A 20,541-nucleotide genomic window follows, 5' to 3' on the forward strand; every position below is an offset into this window, starting at 1 on the left:
GAATGGACGGTGGAAGCAGATTCAATAATAACTTTCCAAAGGGAACTGGATAAATACTTCCAGGGGGAAAATTTGCAGGGCTGTGGGGAAAGAGCTTCCAGAAATATCAGCACCTTCCACTTATTCTCATTTTAGGAGCAATTCAGATTGTCACCTTGTGAAGAGAAGATACCGTGGGGTTTGTGTGTTGGCTGAGGGGAAAGCAGAGCTTCTCTGTGAATTTTGCAAGAGCTTTTAACAGTTAGAAATCTTCTCACCTTAGCAGCCTGGCAATGTATTGTCCAAACACACTTATTACACTGGTTGTGGTTGTTGTTGTTTTTGTGTTTTTACACTCTCCCCTTGGAGAATAGTGTGAAGTAATGGAAGGTTTTTTGCAGCCTGATTAAGTCTGACAAGTCACAATGTCAGCACTCCGTCCATGGCCATAACCATGGGTCTTGGAGAAGGACAAGCTTGTTTGGTTTATTGTCTATTAACCTGAATCCAATTCAAATGCCAAAGATTTTTCAGAAGATGTATTACCTCGATTTCAAAATTCTCATCCTTGTTTTCAAATCCCTCCATGGCCTCGCCCCTCCTTATCTCTGTAATCTGCTTCAGCCCCAACCCCCCCCCCGAGATATCTGCACTCCTCTAATTCTGCCCTCTTGAGCACCCCTGATTGTAATCGCTCAAGTTGGTGGCCGTGCCTTTTGTTGCCTGGGCCCTAAGCTCTAGAATTCCCTGCCTAAACCGCTCCGCCTCTCTATCTCTCTTTCCTCCTTTAAGATGCTCCTTAAAACCTACCTCTTTGACCAAGCTTTTGGTCACCTGCCCTAATTTCTCCTTATGTGACTCGGTGTCAAATTTTTTGTCTTATAACACTCCTGTGAAGAGCCTGGGGACGTTTTACTATGTTAAAGGCGCTATATAAGTACAAGTTGTTGTTGTTAAGATGGTTTCCACTGGTACTAGTAATTGCATTGTTTCAATTCCAGTTACAAATCGTTGTTGCCGAAAAACATTCGCCTACAGATCGAAAATTACCACATTGTAACAAGGAAGCGGATCCGGTACAGATTTTACAAGTTTATCCGACAATTCAGCCAGTGCAATGCAAGTGCTCGAGATTTGAAGTTGAAATACCTGATTAACATGGAAACTCTGCAGCCTGCCTTTTTCTCCGAGTATTTTGAAGTGAAGGAGCCAGTGCGAGGACCTTCGGGAGAAGATATGTTTACAACCATCATTGTAACCGGAAATGGAGGCATTCAGTGGAAGAAGGGGAAATGTAAAGAACACGAATTTCAGTCCGATCAGGTAATCGCCGCAGTGATTTAAATACTCCACTTCCACTGGTTTGTATATTTTATAGGTAAGGCAACAGAGGGATTAGCATATAGAAAGGTTACATCTGTTAATGTACTTGTACTGTATAAAAATTCACTTGTAATCCAGCTTTCTTCACTGAATATATTTCCTTAATCGAGATGCCTCACTGAGCTCCTGAGGTTAATGTGTAAGCTGCCACCATTTATCATACACCATTGGCAGGAAATTCATTTGGTAAACACCCAGTGATGTCCAGGTTCATAAGTGCACTTGGAAAGTCAAACAGCAGAATGCACCTCCTTGGAATTGAATCTTGTTTTTTATTACACATTTCTGTCCGTTTCATTTGAACTTGTGTTTTCTTGTCATTCTTGGATCACTTTCAGAAATTGTTACTCTGCTTCATTGTGTTACATCGAGTCTACAGCACAGAAACAGGCTATTCAGTCCAACTGGTTTATGCTCTACACAAGCCTCCTCCCACCCTACTTCATCTCACCCTATCAGCATATCCTTCGATTCCTTTCTCCCTCGTGTTTATCTAGCTTCCCCTTAAATGCATCTGTGCTAATCGCCTCAACTACTCCTTGTGGTAGTGTGTTACCACTCTTTGAGTAAAGAAGTTTCTCCTGAATTCCCTATTGGATTGATTAGTGACTATCTTATATTTATGACCTCTAGTTTTGGACTCTTCCCCCCCCCCAACCAACCGTCCTAGCATCATAGAATGGTTACAGCATGGAAGGAGGCCATTCGGCCCGTTGAACCCGTGTCGGCTCTCAGCTAGTCCCACTCCCCCGCTCTTTCCCTGCAAATTATTTTCCTTCAGGTACCTATCCAACTCCCTTTTGAAAGCCAAGATTGAGTCTGCCTCCACCACCCTTTCAGGCAGTGCATTCCAGATCATAACCACTCGCTGCATAAAAAAGTTTTTCCTCATGTTGCCTTTGGTTCTTTTGCCAATGATAAGTGGAAACATTTTCTCTGTCTACCCTATCAAACACTTTCATTATCTTGAAGACCTCTATCAGGTCACCCCTCAGCCCTCTATTTTCTAAAGAGAAGAGGCCCAGCCTGTTCAGCCTTTCCTGATAAGTATATCCTCTCAGTTCTGGTATCATCCTTGTGAATATTTTTTGCACTTTCTCCAGTGCCTCTATATCCTTTTAATAACATGGAGACCAGAACTGCACAGTACTCCAAATATGGTCTAACCAAGGTTCGATACAAGTTTAACATTACTTCCCTGCTTTTGAATTATATTCCTCTGGAAATGAACCCCAGTGCTTTGTTTGCTTTTTCTCAGTGATTTGTGCATCTGTACCCCTAGATCCCTTTGCTCCTCTGCCCCATTCAATATTATCCAAGCGATATGTGGTGGCCTCATTCTTCCTACCACAATGCACCACCTCACACTTACCTATAATTAAATTCATTTGCCAATTACACACCCATTCTTCAGGCTTTTAATGTTTTCCTCTATTTTGTCTCATTCTTCCTTTTGTATTAACTCCACCTCCCAATTTGGTGTCGTCTGCAAATTTTTAAATTGTACTTCCGACTCCCGAGTCCAAATCGTGACTGTAAATTGTGAAGAGATCTTTCTGCGCCGGTTGCAGACCTTCCTTCTCTGGCTTCCAAAACCCCGTCTAAAATGTGTACTTTAGAGAACATTGAATTTTAATTTATTTAATTTAAATGAAATGGGGCCAAAATTTTATCCGTGACAACATTCGTTCTCCTTGTAAAGGAAGTGTCAATTTATTGAAGTTTACAACGTAGATGGAAAGGACATACACCAATCTAGGAAGCTGTCTGTTTGTTGGGTTTCCCTAAAGTTTTTAACTGATCATTGAACAGCATCCAGTGAGGTGGGTGATAGAATGTAGTATGTTGTTGTTGTTGTTGTTCCGGAGCTGGTGAAAAATGCTCCAAGTTAAATGCCTTTCTGCTTGGGCTACGCCATAGGTCAAGATGCAAAGGATATCTGTTGATGTTGGTGCAAGTCAGCTTCATGGGTTAATATACATGTTTTTGGAAGTATCGTTGTCTTGATCTGACAGCTAAAACTATCAGGCTTGTGTTCCTGATCTCCCTCAACAATAGAGATCCCTGCCTCCACTTTCTATATTGCAGTGAATTCAGTTGTATATGTGGAGTTTAAATAATAAGGAAGTAACGTTAGATTAATTACTGTAACTCTGGTCTTCCTCATTCTCTGAACATAGTATAGCCTTTACATGCAAAGCACCCTCATGCCTCCTCAGTCTTTTATCTGGTCTGATGTCCTGGGAGCTTTCTTTTTACGTGCGTGCTGAACTCCCTCATTACATCAAATAGATTGCACTACTGTTGCATTCTTTGAAAAGCAGTGAGGTGTGCTCTTGGAGCCCGACCTACATGTTCAATAAGAATGGGAGAAGGCCACATGATCAATTAGGAACCAAACTGTCAATGGAACAGAGTATCCATACATTTGATGCATGACCTGAGAGCTCAGATGTTAAAGCCTGTAAGTGATCAATGCATCTAATGTGTTGAACTTAAGGTTGTAGCTTGGTCTTCATAGCCTTCGATTTTAATGGAAGAAATGAGTTGTACGGTTTTAATTGTGCCTCAGGTTGCACTCACTATTTTAATGCTACTTAATCACTTATAATACTTTATCCCATTTCATTGGTTCCCAAAGCTGCTATCTCTATAAACATAATAAGGGCCAGATGGGAAATTGGCAACTGGCTTTTGCCTTATTTGGTCCCTGTTTTTACAGCTGTCAGGCAACCTTTCCTGGTATCATGACTGTGAGCGTTTGTTTATACAATTCTGCTAATCTAGCAGCTTCTGTGCTTAAAATTGTATGAGTAAATCTTTTACAGGGAGATTCTATCTGCCTATATCTATAACATATGAAAAAAAATCTTTGTAGCGTGCATGTCCTGCCTGTGCCACGTGACTTCCTGCTGTCACGATTTCTATGTTAGCTTTTTCCGTTCGTCCACATTTATACTCCTGATTGTACAATCTGGCTACCGAATTCTCAACATTTTCTCAAAATGCTTTTTTTGAGCTGCTGCTTTGTTCCATAGAAACTAAAATTGCTAATGTACAAAAGAAGGGTTGAGGAAAAAATCCAAAATTACATATTTCACAATAACATGATTAAATTTTCATCAAAAACTTGCTTTTGAAAGAAAAACATCCCAACTTACTTCACAGAGGCAGAATAAGGCCAAAAATAGCTGTCGATGCCAGAGAAGGAGATATTGCAGGGGCGACCAAAAGCAGGTGGGTTCAAAGGAGGATGTGAAAGGAGGTGGTGAGGCAGAGGGCTTTGAGGTGGGAATTCCTGATCGGGAGACTGCTGGAGCCGCAGCTGCCAGTGGTGAGGTGAAGGGGAGTGGGTGCTCAAAGGCCAGTCAGAGGAACGGATTGTTCTGCTTGATTGTAGGGTCGGAGGAGGTTACAGAGATAAGGGGGAAGCCATGTAGAGATTTAAACATGAGGATGAGAATTTTAAATCTGAGGCAGTGGAGGACCCGGAGCCAATATAGGTCAGAAAAGACCGGGGTGAAATGTAAGCGAAAGCTGGTGCAGGATAGGATACAGGCAGTCGAGTTTTGAATGATGTGAAGTTTACAGGGGTTGGAGATGGAGGGTTGGACAGGAGAGCATTGGAATAGTTTGAGTCTGGAGGTCACAAAGGCATAGACGAGGGTTTCAGCCGCAGGTGGACAGAGGTGGGCAGTGTCAGAGGTGAAAGTAAGTGGTCTTTGTGAAGGAGAGCATTTGGGGTTGGTAGCTCAAATTGGGGTTGAATAGGACTCCGAGACTGCAAACAGTCTGGTTCAGCCTGAGACCAGGGAGGAGGATGGAATCAAAGGTGAATGTTCGGAGTTTGTGGCAGGTGCCGAAGACGATGGCTTCAGTCTTCCCAAAGTTTAACTGAAAAGAATTGAGGCTCATCTATGATTGGATATTGGACAAAAAGTCTGACTGCATGGAGGCAGTGGAGGAGTCAAGAGAGGTAGATCTGGGTGTTGTCAGTGTATAGGTAGAAGCTGACCCCATGGGCTCGATTTTGCCAGGCCCGAGGAGGCGGGATTGGAGGCGTGTGAGGTGTTAAAATCGCAAAAAATGGCGTGTGGGCCCGATCCTGTCTCCATTCCACCTCTGAGCAATTTTCCCAGAATCGGGGTTTCAGACCCCGTTTCCATCCCGCCTCCAAGAGGCGGGATAGGCCCTTAACAACTACTTAATTGCCTCTATAATTCAATTTTGAGAGGCCTTTCTGATTTTTAGACATTTCCCCCATCCTACACGCCTCCTCTGGAACACGCCAGGTAATCCTGGCGGCCTCACAAGTGGATTGTTTACTAACAGCTGCAGCTCCACCATTAAAAAGGAGCTTTCACCAATGATTACTTGCAGGTGGCAGAACTTTGTTGTCTCAGGTCTGGGGGAACTTTTAGCAGGCCTACTCATTGTTGTGGAAGTTTGGAGCCTGAGACACATTTCCAGTGTGACTTCCTGGGAAACCCCTCTCCCCACTTTGACTGAGCGCTTCCTCAACTGAGACATATACCAGAAGCATGGCGACCATTTAATTCCTTTCCTCCTGGACATCAGATTCGGACAAAGACCAGCCGCAGCAGCAGCAGAACCCTGAACAACAACAGCAGCGGGAGCAACAACAGGAGCGCCAAGCTGCTGCTCACCCACCTGAAACTGCACAGGCCAGAACGTGACCACATTGCTGCCCGGGATGCAAGGGACGCACTCATGTTGGCGAGATTTGCTTAGCCTGCACAATCAAACACTTTTGTCTCGCACCTTCTTACCAGAGCATCGGAAATGGACAAGAACCTGTGGATTCCTATCACTCTGACCACCATACTGACAATTGCAAGTCGCCCTAAGCCCTCAATGTGAAAGGCCCATTTGCGAAATGACACAGACTTCAACAGTTTGCCATCAAACCTGTTTATGATACCATGACAAGGCTGGCTGGTCCAAATACAATACAGCACAACACCCAAGTTGTAGTGTATGTGCCTTTAAGAGCCCCAGGTGTGCTGTAATGCCAGTAATGGCCACTCGGGCTATATAAGCCTGTATATTGTGTATATCCATTAGAACCCCCCCCAGACTTTGCTTAGTAAACACCTATGAACCAACTCCTGTCTTCAGTGTCTTTACCAACACACGGACACTACACAAGTGACTACCCTTGTGACTACTTGTGCATTATCTTCCTCTTACAGGTGCTCCTACGTGGTGCTTCCCCTGTGGCTTCAGCAGATGTGGAGGCCCCTTGCTCACTTTCTTGCTGCTCCTGTCTCGACGCCTTTGGTGGGCGTCCTCTGGGGTTGCGAACCTGTGAGGGCTCGGCAACAGTCAGCTACTCCTGTGGCTGTGCAGGGGCTGAGACGCCCATCTCAGTTGGGTGAGCCCTCTGGTGGGGCTCTGACCGGGGGCTCTGCAGTGGCATGGAAGTGTGAGCGCTTGGAGAGGAGCCCCCACTTCCTTGTTGTCTGCCACCAACATCCCTCTCATTGGTCAGCCCCATTTCAGAGCTAGCAAGTGGCTTGACAACACCTTGCTGCACTTCAGGGGGGCCATGAGGACCAGTTTCTGCACTGGAAGTCCTACTCCAGAGGACTTCTATGAAGGTCCGGTTTCTATGCTCAGTAGCTGACCATCGCTCCTCAAGAGATGTCATTCTATTCTGAACAATGACCATGTTTTCAAGACCCTGGCCGTAGCCATCCTCCCCTCTACCGTAACCATCCTCTCCTCTACGGTAGCCAGCCTTACCACGGAGTTAGCCATCCTTTCCACGGAGGTTGCCATCCTTTCCGCGGTGATGCGTTCATGCGCCAATGCCTCCACAAAGGCTCTGCTCATGTTCGTGATGGACTCCTCCATTCGCGCGACACTCGCAGCGACCCTGGAGACAAAACCTGCCAGAGACTCCTGCACCTGTTCCTGGAGTTCCAGCACTGCTCTCCTTCTGGATGGACCCAGAGGCACAGGGTCGACATGCAGCTGAGCCGAGCTGGCAGATTCCTGCGCCCTCCAACAAGGACTCTCCACTGCTGTCCCTGTCTTCACCATCTGCTGATGCTCAATTGTGAGCTGTGATCCACCAGGTGTCAACACTACTCTATCTCGCGAAGGACCCACCGAGGTGTGAGTGTCTGCGGTGGTGATGGGTGCGCTGAATTCTGCTGATGCTGCGCCCTCAGAGGTTGCAGCTTCCTCTGAGGAGTCTGGAAGCTCAGGCTGTTCCTCCTGGACAGTGGGGACGGGGGTTTTCGATGGTCCTGTGGGGGAGTAAAGGAAAGAGTTCGAGATGTGAGGTCAAGGTTACATTCACATTGAATAGTGCAGATGATCATAAGTCAATCTGTTAGAGCATCAGATTCATTATAAGTGACTCATGCAATGTCAATGAGAGAGATGCCAAACTATTCTGTCACCAGCTTGCTGTGATGTGCCCGTCTGTCCGTCCCCCACTTGGGAATCCTCCTCGATCCCGGCAATTTCCGGGGCCGTCGCCTCCCAGGCGGTGAGCTGGGCTACTGAGGGTGGCCCTCCTCCTGTCATGGCTCTTTCCCTCTTCTTGTGGGCTCTCTTTTCCTGCAATGAGGGACACAAGTGGAATTTGAGTGAGAATGAAGGAGTGAGTGTAGAGAATGCATAGCATAAATGCTTAGAAGGAGACAAATGACCCTCCCTGTGTATTGTAAGTTGTTGTTGCATCACAGTGATAGGGGGTGTGAGGGCTACATGGTCGAATAGTTACGTGAATGTGACGGTAGAGAGAGAGGCAATGGGTAAGGGTGCAGGGATGTAAGTGTCAAGTGGGATGTGGAGGAAGAGGTTAGCAAAGCAGAGTGCTGGTGAGGAGAGGCGATGGGGATCAGATTGAGGGTGATGAGAAAGTCATACTCCCTTTTCCTGTGTGGAGAAGATCATGAAACCTCTTCCTGCGCTGCAGCCAGGTTCTGCGGCTCATCGATATGGAGGTGACCTCCTGGGCCACTTGCAGCCACACCGCTTTAGTCTGTTGTGGTGGCTTTTTTCTCCCTGAGGAAGGAAAGAGCACCTCCTTATTCAATCTTGCTCCCTCCACCAGAGCTTGGAGGGAGGGCTCATCGAAGCGTGGAGCACACGTTTGCCTGCTGGTGGACATAGTCGATCAATGAATTCCTTACTACAATCACCATAAAGTTTGCAGTCTCCAGAAGAAGCAAGGCTGCTTGCAGGCCTTAAATCCAGCAGCATTGATGATGTCATAGGAGGTGACTTTCTGGATGAAAAGACTCATTGGGCCAGGGGTTCCCACACGTTGGAAATCAATTGCCCAATTAGGGGAAAATCGCACTTTTTCCCCACTTCACTTCTGAGTCGGGATCCTGACACAGAAACCACCTGACATGCCCCAGCCTGACCCCAATGGCAAAATCAAGCCCCATGTCTTTGGATGATGTCGCCAAGGGAACCTGATCGGAGAGATTCAAACATGGGGTTGCGGGACAGATGAGCACAGATTTGTGGGGCGGCAACATGCTCAAGACCTTTGGAGAAGAAAGGGAGGCTCGAGATGGGGCAGTAGTTTGTAAGGTCAGAGGGATTGAAGGTAGCTTTTTTAAGAATGGTGATGGTGATTTTGAAAGGAAGGCGGACAGCACCTGATGAGAGGGAATGATTTACAATGATTTACAGGAACGGAAGTTGGCTGGTTATTAGTTTAACAGGAATAGAGTCAAGGAAGCAGGAGCTGGGTTTCATTTGCAAGATGAGCTCAGAGGGGCATGACTGGAGCTAGGAGAGGAGCAAGAGAAAGAGGTGGGTTCAGGGCTAGGGTTGGGAGGTTTGGCTTGGTGGGCAAGGTGAAGCGGGGAAGCAGTAGAGGCAGATGAACGGATGGTCTCAACTTAGTGACAAAGAAGTCCTCTCACTTGTTAGAGGTGAAGGTGTTTAAGGAGCTGGTTGGTCGTGGAAAAAAGAAGCCGATGGTTATCTTTGCTCTCCAGCATAATCTTGATGTAGTGGGCAGTTTTGGCAGATGATAGTGAGACTCAATAGATGTAATCTGGCGGTGGGTGGCTAAATTTGTTGTGTGTCGCATATGCTTTTGACGCTAAAAGAGCAAAGATGCGGGCCATACTCGAGGGATTGAATGGGATGGAAGATGGTAAAAGTTTTATGGGGACGGGCATCAAAGTAGGCATGAAGGAATTGTTTAGAAGATTAACAGCTGCAGAGGTATTGTGGCGGGTGACTGGGAATTAGAAAGTGCTGCTGTAAGTGACTTCGGTGAGAGTTTTTTCAGGGCTGGACACAGAAAGGAGGTGGTGTTGGAAAAGGGTTGGGATGTGATTGGTGAGGGATACAGGGAGTTGATCAGAGAGGCCTTGTCTCTGATTGAGACCATGGGGATTAGAGAGGCCACCAGAGATGGCAAGGTTGAGGGCATGACCATGAATTGGGATGGAAGAATTTATGTGGGGGAGGGGTGGTGAGGGTGGAAGATTTAGGAAAACAGGAGGACAATTAATTCAGTGGAGAGAGGGCAAGGGGAGCTGAGACGGAGATTAAAATCACCAGGGATAAGGAGTGGCTCAGTGCAGAAATTAGAGGAGGAATGGAGGGAGGATATAAAGTACTCAGAGGGGAGAAATAAAAGGTGGTATGACTGGGTGATGGGAAGGGGAGGTAACAGAAAAAAGGGCCCGAGAGTGGCTGAGAGAAAAAGAGATAGAATTAACGAGCTCAGGTTCTGAGTAGCAGCCAAAGTGGCCATACAAATGGACACAGGAGGAATTCAGCTTCCATAGACATAGCATTAGAGTAGATGTTGTAGACAGTGGGCTTTCCCCTTTACTCAGGTGCCTTGTATTGAATGGATCAAATTTATCCATTGAATTTTCTTTTGTTTTTTCAATGCCTTCATTAAAGTTATTACTTGAAGACCTCAGCCTTTACCAGAATCCTGGGCTCAGTTGATATTTTTGCTTAGACCTTGTGATTCTGTGAGGTAAATTTGAAGTATGCCGTCTGAGCACGTGCGGCATACCCAATAGCCCAGGTTGCATGACTACTGCAAAATCAACTGTACTAATCCACTATTTTTCTTCAGCTTCTTCAACTTTCCGCACGATAGCTTTTCGTCAGATCATTTAGGGATGCGCAATAAATGCTGGCCTTGCCAGCGACGCCCACATCCCATGAATGAATAAAAAATTCAGAGAAACAAGAGAGCAAATTCCAAAATCTTAATTGAGGTAAAACATATGTTCTTTTTACAGAGGCTACATCAATATGTGTCCGTATAATCCAGTTGTAGCTTTTGTTTTACGCTATAGGAACTTCAGAAAGCGAATTAAGCTGATAGTGTGGGGGTGGGGGAAGAGAGGGTGAGAAAGTGTGTCTTTTTCAGACTAATGTTCCATTTAAAAAAAGCAGCTGAAATTTGAAGCCAATTAATTATCTCCACCTGCATTTATTGAACATTATTGACCACTCAATCCTCCTGTGACAGGAAGGTTTTCAGTTCCAACACCTGCAGTGAGAAAGACGGACTGACGGTTGCTTTCCTTATTCTAATTTGATTTTTCATTAAAAGAATTTCAAAAGCAAGCAAAGGCTCTTTGAGGGAAACAGATAGGAAATGAGGGTAGAAAGGAGAGAGAAGGGCGTAGAAAGAAATGGGATGGCCTGAGAGAAGCGAGGCAGTTAGAGAAAGATGGGAGGAGTTAGAGTGAGCATCTGTGGTTGGTTTGAGCGAAGAGGTTTGAGAGAGAGAAGGGGGCAAAATTAGTGTGACAAGTTTGCATTGGCAGTTTCCATTATAATTGAGAGTGTATGAATGTATAATGGAATATAAAATTGACAATGTGAGATTTTAAAATGAGGATTAAATTATATCTGAGCGCCCTGGTCCAATTATAACTTGGCATCTAACCCTGCTGTACCTGAAGAGTACACTTGGCATTGACCCTCCATATACAGCGCAATAGCAGATCAACTGGTTATGTTGTATTTTTTTTTAGAAACAGTGTCTAGAAGATATAACGGTTATTATTTGGATCTTTTCCAGGCCACACCCTCCCACTTTTGGATAAGTGGGAGGGTGTGGCCTGGAAAAGATCCAAATAATAACCTTTATATCTTCTAGACACTGTCTCTAGAAGATAGAATAATGCCATTTGATTTTTTTATGGAACTGTACCCAACAAACCCTCTTAAGTAACTTTCTATCTTACGCATTAAATTCTCTTCAATTTTTTTTTAATCATCCCCATTTTTCAGCTCTCTGCCACTCTAAGCCCCGTCCCCATCAAAGCACTGCCAACGTCACTTAATATTTGGTTGTCAGAGAGTGTGTAAGAGCACCTCAAGATGACTCATTGAAAATTATTTCCCTTCCTGAGGGGCAACCCCTGGTCCCACTCTACGTTCCCCTTAACAACTGTGAGGACTGAGAAATGGCCATATAGGGAATCACAGATGTAAGATCAAGTCTTGCTAATACATAAAAGGAGAGTGTTGAATGTGTTATGCCACAAAGCCGCCAACTGTTTATTCTGTTTTTTTTTCTGATTTCAACCTGAGAAAAAATTGAATTTGAAAGGAATTGTTTGGATAGTCAGAGCTAGGCAACAGTGTGATAGATTACAGCTTTTGGCACGCGATTGTCAACACAGTGTGTTCTTGACTATAACTGTGCTTTGTAGGGAAGAATGATTCAGGAAGTCAGTTTTCCTCCGGGCTACTCTTGTACACTTCTGCTAGGCAGACATAGAACGGAACAAGCATAGGAAGGGCGCAGGTTGCTTGAAGGCTTTCTGAGCTTGGGAAGTGGAGGGAGCCCTAGAGGAGTGTAAGTGGTACAAACCTTAGATGGATAGGCAGAACTGTTTCAACCTAGTATGCAAAATCCAGGTCCAGTTAGTGCACTTATAGTCCCCAGCATCAAAGCTCCAATGGACGGGCCACATCGTCCGCATGCCTGATACAAGACTTCCAAAGCAAGCGCTCTACTCGGAGCTCCGACACGACAAGAGAGCCCCAGGTGGGCAGAGGAAATGCTTCAAGGACACCCTCAAAGCCTCCTTGAAAAAGTGCAACATCCCCACCAACACCTGGGAATCCATGGCCCAAGACCGCGCAAAGTGGAGGAGAAGCATCCGAGAAGGCGCCGAACACCTCGAGTCTCTTCACCGGGAGCAAGCGGAAACCAAGCGCAAACAGCAGAAGGAGCGCACGTCAACCCAAGCACCCCACCCACCCGGCCCTTCAACCACCGTCTGCCCCACCAGTGACAGAGACTGTCGGTCCCGCATTGGACTCTATCAGTCACCTGAGAACTCATTTTTAGTGTGGAAGCAAGTCATCCTCGGTTCCGAGGAACTGCCTAAGAAGAAAAAGAGTTCCTGACAGTGTAATAAAGAAATGCACTGGAACATTCTAATTGGGATAGGATATAACTAGTATGTGAACAGCTTATGATGTTGGGTCTGGTTCCAATATTCAGACACTCCCACTGTGCTACCCAGTCCTTTTGAAGTGTTGGTTTGTTTGAATACTGTATTTTCACTCTGGAACATAGGGTTGAATCCAGCCCATGCTGCTGGGATGCTGGGCTTTGTACTCTGCCTGTTACAAATGTCATTCGAGGTCGTGCAAATAGAATGGATTGAGATTTGGAGATTCTGAACCAAGAGTTTATGCTGTTGTGAGTGGGTCGTAATCATGGTGCCAACTAGGCACACTAACCTGATGTGGGAAATTTAAATGTTATGCTGGTTTAGAAGGAGTTGCTCGTCTGTGGTTCGAGTATATTGGAGCAGAGTAAATAGCGCTTTATTCTGCATTTAACACGTAGGCTGTACCTTTATCATGGGATTACTGGATCCTATGATTTGTAATTTTTAAAAAAGTCACCAAGGTTGGTGGTAGCACTGCCGTGGTTTATCCCAATTGGCTGGGATTTGTATCAATCATCCTAACCTCCTCCCCTCTGCATAAAAAGTATCTAAAAGAAAGAACTTGCATTTGATTTTCACGACCTCGGAATGTCCCAAAGTGCTTTACAGCCAATAAAATACTTATGAAGTGTAGTCACTGTTATAATGTAAGAGAAATGTGGCAGCCAATTTATGCAAAACAAGGTCCCACAAGCAGCAATGAGATAATGACCAGATAATCTGTTTTTTATGTTGGTTGAGGAATAAATATTGGCCAGAATATCGGGAGAACTCCCCTACTCTTTGAAAAGTGCCATGGGACCTTTTACATCCACCTGACCGGGCAGACAGGACCTCGGTTTAATATCTCCTCTGAAAGACAGCACCTCCGACAGTGCAACACTCCCTCAGAATTGCACTGAAGTGTCAGTCTGGATTATGTGCTCAAGTCTCCTGGAGTGGACCTTGGGCCCACGATCATCTGACTCAGAGGGGGGAATGCCAACATTGAGTCAAGGCTGTGCCCACCCATGATTGTAGGTACAAACGGGAGAAGTGAGTACACAAGAGCATGAAAGGGGAAGAGGAAATTAGAAACAAAAGGAGATAAAAAGGAGCGGACAGAGAAAATCGGAAGTGAAGAGAGAACAAAATCTTTTAGTAAAAACACACTTTTTGCTCCAAAATATGGACAAAAATGTGAGTGGGCGCATATTATACATGGATACTGAAATGAGAACTATATGGAAGAGCCTCCAGAACAAATAAACCAACCTTCCTTAAACAGCTTGAAGTGCTACACATGAATTAAGCAACACAAGAGGAAATACGGACAGATGATGGGAATATGACAGTACGGGTGAAATAATTGAAGACTTGTAAAACTACTTAAATTCAGAACCACATCAGATTTATTGAACACCATATGCAAGTTGACATTGTCTAATTTGTGATCGGTAGCCACGTAGTAACTGTCATCATCATTGCCATTATCATCACACCATTTCCTACCAGATCCGCTCAAAGTTTATGGCCTAGAAATTCAGTGGGCTGCGCCACCAGTTAGCGCCCAAAGAGGGCACTCAGTGGCTTTAGCGCCACTGGCCACACCTCCCGCGATATTTAGCGGGGCGCTAATGGCGGCGTTAGCCTGTAGCGCTGCGCCGCCACCGATGACGTCATCGGTGTGCGCAGCGCCCCGCTCCCGCCCCGATCACCATATTTGGTCGCGCCCGCCTCTTTAACGCCGGTCGCAAATCGCGACCGGTTCACAGGGCCTACCTGTGGCGGTAGTGGTGCAAATTAAGGTGGAGGTGCGGGGCGGCCACTTTTTCGGCGGCCGCCTGCCAGCACCTCCGTCCCCGGCCTCCTAAACCTCCCCCCCCCCCCCCCCCCCCCGCGGCATTGCCGGCCGTTTCCCGAGAGCCCGGCACTTCTCCTTGGTGCCGGGCTCATTTGCCGGCACTCGCGAGCGGGGCTCGCGCTGTTGCAGGCACCTCCCCCTTAACAGTGGGAGGAAGGCCTGCAGTACCGCAGCGTGCCATGCCGCAGCTTGTGGCGCTGCGGCACGTTGCGCTGCGATAATCAGTTTCAGCGCCCCAAGCGGGACACGGGGAGCCTCGAGTAGCGGCCCGCTTCCGTTTGAGGCGCTGAAACTGAATATCGGGATGGCACTAGTGGCTCTGCTCGCAGCGGTAATTCTGGCGCCCAGGCGAGCTTGGCGCCCCAAACGGGGCCCAACTGAATTTCTAGGCCTATATCCCTTCCACAGGACATAATTTTCAGTGTCATTCATGGCAGATTTGCAGCATTACTTGAACCCACACATTATGATCTCTGGATCCAATGCTGCCACACATCTACCATCCACTGGACAGTCTACCCCAGAGTTGCAGTTCACGGACGACCTTCAGCAGTAAAGTTGTGCGCTTCCCACCAGTCATCGAGCTGTTCCACTTCAATCACAGAGCAGGCTTCGTCAGTTCAAAATTATGTTTTTAATGCACTCTTCAAATATGAATAGTTGAAACTGATTGGGTTCTCTTCAGAGTCACCAGGAAGTCTCTTCATGGTGCTCATGCAAAACCTAATAGACAGGTGATAGTCAGAGGAACATCCTTTGAGACCCTACATGCCTTAAAGGAGATGCCTATGTTTTTAGCCAGTGATATAGTTTTAACTCTGAGCTGGTCAAAATTTGAGGGGTTGTATTATACTTGAAGCTGTATTATAGTCAAGTATTCATCAAGCATGTCTCAATTATTCATAAATTTACTATGATAATATCCTAATTAGTCCATGATTTTATCCAAAATTGATTTGTGATAAAATGACGGTCCTCCTACGCCTGATCAGGAACCGCTAATGCTGACATTTGGTGTAAAAAGTAGACAATGTTCCGTTCCTCAACTTGATCCATTCCAAGTAGCATTTGCCGTCACTGATGGGTGTCGGTTTCTCAACAAATAACACACGACAAAGGGGGCTAATTTGAAATCAGTTGTTAGGAAAATGTACATTTATGTGATAATCCAATGTGTTTTGTCCTTTGAATTTGTTAGGAAGTAGCTTCAGAACCCTGTTACTGTGGCACAAAGGCATATTTTAAAACCTAGATCTCTGGTTTAGATTGAGATTACGTTCTATTATTCTGACAGATTGCACTGGCTCATGGTAGATTTTGCGTTTGTGATTAGGCAAATGAATCTTAGCGGAAACTTGAAGTGTAAACTAACCAGCGCAATTTAAAGCGCATTTTGTGCAGAATTTCCCGATTGCACCCAAAGCGGAAACTCTATCCACATTTGTTCCATGAAACCCACTCCTTCCAATCACTTTCTCGCCTTCATCTGCCATCCCTTGACGTCCATTTTGCCATCCAACGGCAACGCGGGGCACAAATGGAGGACTCTACGCGGGAATCCTCCCCTGCACCATTGGGGATCTGGGGTGGAGGATGTTGCATGGAGCAGTTCCATCAAACAGGATATTTTCACACGATTTCACGGACTCCCAGGCCGCTTGTAAATTTTCCGAGCTGGATAAGTCTGTGTTTCATCCGTATGTTGAGTACGAGAGGTTGCATAGCAACATAGAAACATAGAAGCTAGGAGCAGGAGTAGGCCATTCGGCCCCTCGAGCCTCCTCCGCCATTCAATGAGATCATGGCTGATCACCCAAATTCAGTACCCTGTCCCTGCCTTCTCCCCATATCCCTTGATCCCTTTAGCCTTAAGAAATATATCCAACTCCTTCTTGAATATATTTAATGAACTGGCCTCCACCGCCCTCTGTGGCAGAGAATTCCACAGGTTCACCACTCTCTGGGTGAAGGAATTCCTCCTCATCTCAGTCCTAAATGGCTTACCCCTTATCCTTAGACTATGACCCCTGGTTCTGGACTCCCCGGCCATCGGGAACATCCTTCCTGCATCTAGTCTGTCCAGGCCTGACAGAATTTTATAGGTTTCGATGAGATCCCCTCTCAATCTTCTAAACTCCAGTGAGTATAAGCCCAATCGACACAATCGCTCCTCATACGTCATTCCTGCCATCCCAGGTATCAGCCTGGTGAATCTTCGCTGCACTCCTTCCATGGCAAGAACATCCTTCCTCAGATAAGGCGACCAAAACTGCACACAATACTCAAGGTGCGGTCTCACCAAGGCCCTGTACAACTGCAGCAAGACATCCTTGTTCCTGTACTCGAACCCTCTTGCTACGAAGGCCAACATACCATTTGCCTTCTTAACCGCCTGCTGCACCTGCATGCTTAGCTTCAGCAACTGGTGCACAAGAACACCAGGTCTCTTTGCACTTCCCCTTCTCCCAATTTATTTCCATTCAAATAAGAATCTGCCATCCTGTTTTTGCCACCAAAGTGGATAACCTCACATTTATTCACATTATAGTGCATTTGCCATGTTTCTGCCCAATCACCCAACCTGTCCAAATCGTACTGGAGTTTCACGACATCCTCCTCACAGCATACCCTCCCACCCAGCTTTGTGTCATCTGCAAATTTGGAGATATTACATCCAATTCCTTCGTCCTGATCATTAATATATATTGTGAACAGCTGAGATCCTAGGACCGATCCTTGCGGTACCCCACTAGTCACTGCCTGCCACTCGGAAAACGACCCGTTTATTCCAACTCTTTGCTTTCTATCTGCCAACCAGTTCTCTATCCAAGTCAATACCTTGCCCCCAATCCCATTTGCCTTCATTTTGCACGCTAATCTCTTATGCGGGACCTTATCGAAAGCCTTCTGAAAGTCCAAATACACCACATCCACTGGTTCTCCCTGATCTATTTTACCAGTTACATCCTCAAAAAATTCCAGTAGATTAGCCAAGCACGATTTACCTTTTGTAAATCCATGTTGACTTTGTCCGATCCTGTCACTGCTTTCCAAGTGCTCTGCTATTACATCTTTTATAATGGACTCTAGCATTTTCCCCACTACCGATGTCAGGCTTACCGGTCTATAATTCCCTGCTTTTTCTCTACCACCTTTTTTGAATAGTGGGGTAACATTAGCTACCCTGTTGCAGCCCCTGTTCGATTATCTAAGGGGGCTTCTCCTCAATTTCAGCTCCACTTCAGTCCGAAGCTCCTGATCTTTGGCCGCCCAGTGCGGAGGGAGGTGGGCAAGTCAGAGTACCTTCTTGTGGGCCTGGGCCTGGCCATGGTGGCCATCCACAGGTCCAGGATCGACAGAGCCATGGGTGGTGGGAGAGGGGGCGGGGGCACTCTGACGGTCTACCTCGTTTGTGCGGTCTTGTCTGCGTCTAGGTGGTCCTGAGAGGGAGCATGCGCTTGAGGCCTTCTGCAACCGGTGGGCACCACAAGGACTGCAGTAACTTGAGGACATCAGGAATAATATTATAATATAGTCTTATAAATTTCCCTTTGTTTTGTTCAAAGTTATTAAAGAAAAAGATCCAATAGACCTTGTAGAAGTTGCACTGTTGTGGACTTAATACTTTGTTTAATCTGCTGAGGCAAGTGAATAACCACAGCTGAAATGGCTGAGAATATTTTCTTGATAATTTTCCCAACCCCAAAAATAACTTTGTAATGCGCCCAATATTTCAATCTGAACATTTGAATGGTGATACTCAAAGAGGACCGAGACTGTCGTGTTACATCGTTTCTTTTATTATCTTTATGATATTTGACTGCACTCTTAAACAGATACTCGTCTAGTTGCTGTTTAAACCAGGTAGTTGATACAGGTTGCATCGCCATCCTTATATCTCTTCTCTGAACCATTTTCAGTGCACCAGTGTCGTTTTGAAGGTTGGGTTTCCAAAATTGTACCTAATATGTGGCATTACCAGCGTGTGATACTGGATCAAAATAGCAATTCACCATAAATTCAAATATCTTCCAGGTGCCTCCTGGCCCGTTGTTGGTGTGAGCCTCATGTTGACTGGATACTTGGTTTTAAAACGTAATCTTTGTTTTTAGTGATTAATCAATTATTGCTCCCGATTCTTTTTCCTTTTCCACCATTGCCAAGGGTGCTTACATAAAACTCATGTGTTCCTGTTACCTTACTGGATAATTTGAACACGTCTTTAGTTTGTGTAATTTAATGGTGAATCTAAATCAATAAATATTTGACGGTATGGTTTTCAAGTTGGTAGTTATGAACTAAACCCAGTGTTCATTTTTCTGTTGTGTTTATAGGAATCCAATATGATGTAGGTTCATTTTAAAAACAACTTTATATTTTAGCCATATGATTTTCACCAATCTCGCTTAAAATGATGGACTAAGTATAAAGAAATATCGAGGATGTCTGTAAAACAGAAGCATTCTCCGTGCAGTTGAATTACCTACTCGATAGCACAAACTAGTCATTAATAAATGGCATAAACTGAATCATCAGTCTAGCTCCTGCAGAACCATGCAGAAATATCCTTTCATACTTACTTGAGAGATGTGTCTGAAATTGCTTCAGGACTAAAATTAAACCTGTTAAGTATGTGTATTGTATTGAACAATTAACACAAAGACTTAAACGTATAACTCAAACAGGTCTTTACTGGTTGGAGGTAGGGACTATACTGAATACAAGATTACTGCACAGTGCTTATATACCGGTGTGTTCACCCCCGGTATTACGTCTACAGCAGCCTGAGAAAGTAGTACATCTCTTAAGGTGGAACAGGCTTAAGCTCTCTTAAGGTGGAACAGGTTACATACACAACACTCCTCCCTTCTTAGCTTTATAGTCATCCCCCCCATTTAACATAACGTAATAACATATATACATATATAACTTCATGTTTAATGTAACATATCACAGATTCAGTCTCTGCGGAAAACAGTTCACAGATTCAATCTCTGTGGTGTAGTCGGTTCACGTTACTCATTCAATAGTCCTTTCATGGATTTAACAGCTTGAACTTCCGAACTGATTTGGCTCCGTTCGGAGGGACCACGTGTGTGATCTGGTAGAGGTGATAATGGTTCAGATGGGTCATCTTCCGTTTTTACTTTTCCTTTTCTGCTTCTTGGAGACTCTCTGGGCTCCATTGTCAGCTGCCACAGCTGCCAGCTGCATGCGCAGTTCCTCCTTCTCTTCCTCCTGTTTCCGTCGTAGAGCCAGCTTCTCCCGATGTTCCGTAGACTTTTGGTGCTCCTCCATGATTTCTGCACTTTGGGAGTCGAAGTTACAAGCTGGGCAGGACAGGACATCGTAATATTCGGTGTCGTCCACCAGGTCATGGTAATATTCGGTGTCGTCCTGAGCTAGACCAGTGAGAGGGTCGTCTATTTCCTCCATACCCAGCTGGACGTTAGCCAGCTCTTGTTCCAAATCCAGACATCTTTCCTGAAGAGATTTCTTCATGTGTACCTCTGCATCCAGCTTTTTCTGGGCTTTCAGCAAGTCGTTTACTAGTGACCTCATTTGTGATTTTAATACTTCAACTTCCTTTGGAGATTGATTGATCGGACTATGCAATCCCTCTACCGGAGCAGCTGTTTCAGCGGTCTGTTGTTCTACATTGACGTGAGTCAGCGTACGTTTGGCATCCAATGGCTGCTCTGTTGCAGTCGTTTCAGTCTGTGTCGTCACATCAGCCATCTCAATGACTTTTGAGAGCTCCGAACCCTTTTCCTTTGAAGATCGCAGCTCGTGTTCAAGTTTTTCCCATTTCAGAGTCTTGTCCCTCAGCATATGAAGGAGTTGGCTGACCGTTAACTCTTCTGACACCAGATTATGGCACGCACCTTC

The 20,541-nt window shown here is 45.5% G+C and overlaps 2 protein-coding genes across 6 annotated transcripts in view; one reads left to right on the forward strand and one right to left on the reverse strand.

Annotated features, from left to right (window-relative positions):
- dnah6 (dynein, axonemal, heavy chain 6) overlaps nt 1–20,541 on the reverse strand; it is a 1,317,984-nt gene that overhangs the window by 1,177,504 nt on the left and 119,939 nt on the right. The window lies entirely within an intron of this gene.
- Nucleotides 1–20,541, forward strand: part of LOC147124821 (tyrosine-protein kinase JAK2-like) — a 414,008-nt gene that overhangs the window by 304,531 nt on the left and 88,936 nt on the right. For all 3 annotated transcript variants that reach the window (XR_015079093.1, XM_085993603.1, XM_085993613.1), the window contains one exon: nt 981–1,302. Coding sequence is in view for 2 of the 3 variants with exons in the window: in XM_085993603.1 (XP_085849729.1) it covers nt 981–1,302 (322 nt within the window). In the remaining variant the exon portion in view is untranslated. The remainder of the gene's footprint in view (nt 1–980; nt 1,303–20,541) is intronic.

The sequence above is a fragment of the Somniosus microcephalus genome, chromosome 1, assembly GCF_052327205.1.
Source record: "Somniosus microcephalus isolate GS21.2 chromosome 1, FLI_Smic_1.0, whole genome shotgun sequence".
NCBI lineage: Eukaryota > Metazoa > Chordata > Chondrichthyes > Squaliformes > Somniosidae > Somniosus > Somniosus microcephalus.